The sequence below is a fragment of the Octodon degus genome, unplaced genomic scaffold (genome assembly GCF_000260255.1).
Source record: "Octodon degus isolate 3935 unplaced genomic scaffold, OctDeg1.0 scaffold00123, whole genome shotgun sequence".
Taxonomy (NCBI): domain Eukaryota; kingdom Metazoa; phylum Chordata; class Mammalia; order Rodentia; family Octodontidae; genus Octodon; species Octodon degus.
The window spans coordinates 7135837-7139127 of record NW_004524699.1 but is presented as its reverse complement, the minus strand read 5'-3'; the positions used below and the strand labels follow the sequence as shown (position 1 = coordinate 7139127).

The 3291-nt window shown below is 51.6% G+C and overlaps 1 protein-coding gene across 1 annotated transcript in view; it reads left to right on the top strand.

The window, feature by feature from the left end:
- Positions 1-2078, top strand: part of Swi5 (SWI5 homologous recombination repair protein) — a 9892-nt gene extending 7814 nt beyond the window's left edge. The window contains exon 6 of the mRNA XM_023700257.1: positions 1717-2078. Within this exon, the coding sequence (XP_023556025.1) occupies positions 1717-1781 (65 nt within the window). The 3' untranslated portion in view covers positions 1782-2078. The remainder of the gene's footprint in view (positions 1-1716) is intronic.
- Positions 2079-3291: the final 1213 nt, after the last annotated feature.

Below are 3291 nucleotides of genomic sequence, written 5' to 3'. Positions count from 1 at the left end.
TTATTGTGTGTGTGTGTGGCCAGCTCAGCCCACCAGGGGGTGGGGCTGGCTGGCATGTGGTGCTGGGGGATCGAACCGCAGTCCCTGTGCTTTGCCAAGCTTGTTTCAAGTAGGTACTTTAGACCACTGAGCCATCTCTCCAGCCCCATTTTTAGTTCTTTATATATATTTAGGTATTAGTCCTTTGTCTGAGGAATAGCTGGCAAAGATTTTTTTCCCACTCTGCAGGTTATCGCTTCACTCTGTCGGTGGTTTCTCTTGCTGTACAAAAAGCTCTTTACTGGGGCTGGGGAGATGGCTCAGTGGAATAAGTGCTTCTCTGGCGAGCGCAAGGGCCTGAGTTCAATCCCCAGTTCCACAAAAAAAAAAAAAAAAAAAAAAAGCTCTTTACTAAGATGATACCCCAGTTGTTGACTGTGTGACAGTTCCTGTGCACTTGCCCCCGAGGGTCTCACCACATAGCTCAGGCCAGCCTGGAACTTAGTTCTGGGGCAGGCACCGTGGTCAGTTAGTAGATGAACACAGCTAATTAATTATAAAATGCTCCAACACTCTAAAGAGGAGGAACCAAGGGAGGACAGTTGCAGATGGGAACACGACAAGGTACGTGAAGGAGGCCTCCTGGACAGCCTACCCTGAGGAAAGACTCCTGTGCTTGTAGTCACACATCTGTGAACCCAGCGGTCTGGGAGGCTGAGGCAGGAGGATCCCTAATTCAGGCCCAGCCTGGGCAAGTTAACAAGAGCCCACCTCACAATTAAAAAAGAGTTGGACATGTAGCTCAGTGTGAAGGCCCTGAGTTCAATGCCCAGTACCAAAATATAAAAGACCAGAGTTTCGAGATAGCCAAGCGCTCTAAAGCGCCTTCTAGGAGCTGGGGAGATAGCTCAGTAGAATAAGCACTTGCCTGGCAGGTGCAAGGGCCTGAGTTCAATCCCTGGTTCCACCAAAAATAAATAAAGTGCCTGCTTAGGCAAGCTTAGGCACAGGGGACCAAGGTTCGATCCCCAGCACCAGCCGCACCCTCAGGGCAGGCTAAGCCCACCCCAAAAAAGAAAAAAGACCAGAGTTTCCCCGGTACTTGGGAGACTGAAGCAGGAGGATCTTTGAAAGTTTGAGACCATCCTGGGCTACAGAGTGAGCTCAAGGCCAGCCTCAACTGCATAGCTAGACCCTGTCTCAAAAAGAAAAGAAGAACAAGAAAAAAAAAAAGCCCAGAGTTTGAAAAGAAAGAACAACACACAAGGACCCACATATCACAGAGCTTTGGAGCGAGGCAAGGGCTGGCACATGGGCTGAGCAGAGCAGCAAGCACAGGCTGGAGATTACATCTGAAGTACGGGGCGCCAGCTGCTGCACCCGGCATGGTGGGCTGAGGGTTTGCAGAGTCGGGCACCCCTAGGAGCTTACATCTGCCTGGTGCAGGTGCTGAGGCCTACCTGAAGGAGGTTCCCTTTCCCTTGGAGTGGGGGCACGATGACACACTGTGATGCCCGCCAAAAGCCAGGCGGTGGTCCTGGGAGTCAGGGCAGGAACGCCAGGCTGGGGTTTGGGCCCTTCCTGCGGCCACTTCTCCTGGACATCCACATTCCCTTCCTGGGGCCGGGGAGAGAGCTCACTAGAACAAGTGCTTGCCTGAGTTCAATCCCCCGTACCGCAAAAAAAAAAAAAAAAAAAAAAAAAAAAAACCTTACCACATTCCCTTCTTTCCTTCAGCCGTGATCCGAGGTGTCACCACCAAAGAGCTGTACCCAGAATTCGGTCTGGACGTGAATGACTGAGCTGAGCCTCGGGCCCACGGGGACCGGCAGATGTGGATGCCAGAAGCCATCGAGCCACCCAGCACCCAGCACGGTTGGCCATGAGAATATGCTGGCAGCCCTCTTCCAAAGCACCAGGCCCAGGAGGCCGCCGAGAGAAATGGCAGAGCAAGAGGGGGGCCTAGCCCAAGGTTCCTGGAGTGTCCCACCCCTGCGGCGTGTGCCCTTGTGTGTCCCATCTGTTAATAAACATTAGCACCAGCCAGGCATGGTGGCGCACACCTGTGATCCCAGCACTCAGGAGGCTGAGGCAGGAAGATCATTGCAAGTTTGAGACCAGCTGAATGACAAAGTGTGCCTAAGGCCAGCCTGAACTGCATAGCAAGATCCTGTCTCCAAAAGACAAAAAATAATAAATAAACATCAGCACCATCTCAGGCTAGAGCTGTTCGCTGATTCCCTGACCTTTGGTAGCCCTTGCTCACACCTAGGAGAGCACCAGCCCCGGGTCATAGCCGCCTACTTGCTGGGCACTGAATTATTAAGTACCTCTCCGCCATTAGCTCCGGAACTTGCTAAGTTGCCCAGTTTAGGTTCAGACTTGCAAGATCTGCCTGCCTCGGCCTCCCCAGTGCTGGGATTCCAGGCTTGCACCACCATGCCCAGCCCTCTCCTATTTAAAAACAGCACAAATGAGTAAATGGGGGCTGGCCGGATAGCTCAGGGTACTAAAAATAAACCAATGAGGAGGAAATGGAATCTCTGGAAGGCCAAGTGGCTGGCTTGCACAGTGTCACCCAGGCAAGAAGTGGCTGCTTTCTGTGTTGGGGAGAGCAAGGAGCAGCCAGGATGAGGAATGAGAACACTGCTGGGTCTGGTTTGGTCTCACTGCGTAATGCAGGCTGGCCCGGGCTTGCTGCTGGGCTGGCCTTGAACTTGAGGTGATGCTGCTGCCTCGGCCTCCCAAGTGACTAGATTTTGGTTTTGTTTTGTTTTTAATTTTATTTATGTGTGTGTGTGTGTCCAGCGCAGCCCACCAGGGGGCAGGGCTGGCTGGCATGTGGTGCTGGGGGATTGAACCGCGGTCCCTCTGCTTAGCTAAGCTTGTTCTAAGGTGCTTTAGACCACTGAGCCATCTCACCAGCCCATGGTTTTGTATCAGTGTCACAGTATTTAACTTTCAGAAAACTTGTAATTCACTTCTAAATTGCAGCCATATTGACTGCATACATTTTTTTTTTTTTTTTAGTGGAACTGGGGCTTTTTTTTATCTTTTTTGAGACAGGGTCTCGCTGTGCAGTTCAGGCTGGCCTTGGCTTCACTTTGTAGCACAGACTGGTCTCAAACTTGCAGCGATCCTCCTGCCTCAGGCTTCTGAGTGCTGGGATTACAGGTGTGCATCACTATGCCTGGCAACCAAAAGTTTACTTTGTGAAATAAAACTCTTATTTAAAAAAATGTTGCCAGGCATGGTAGCACACACCTGGAATCCCAGCACTTGGGAGGCTGAGGCAGGAGGATCACCGCTGTG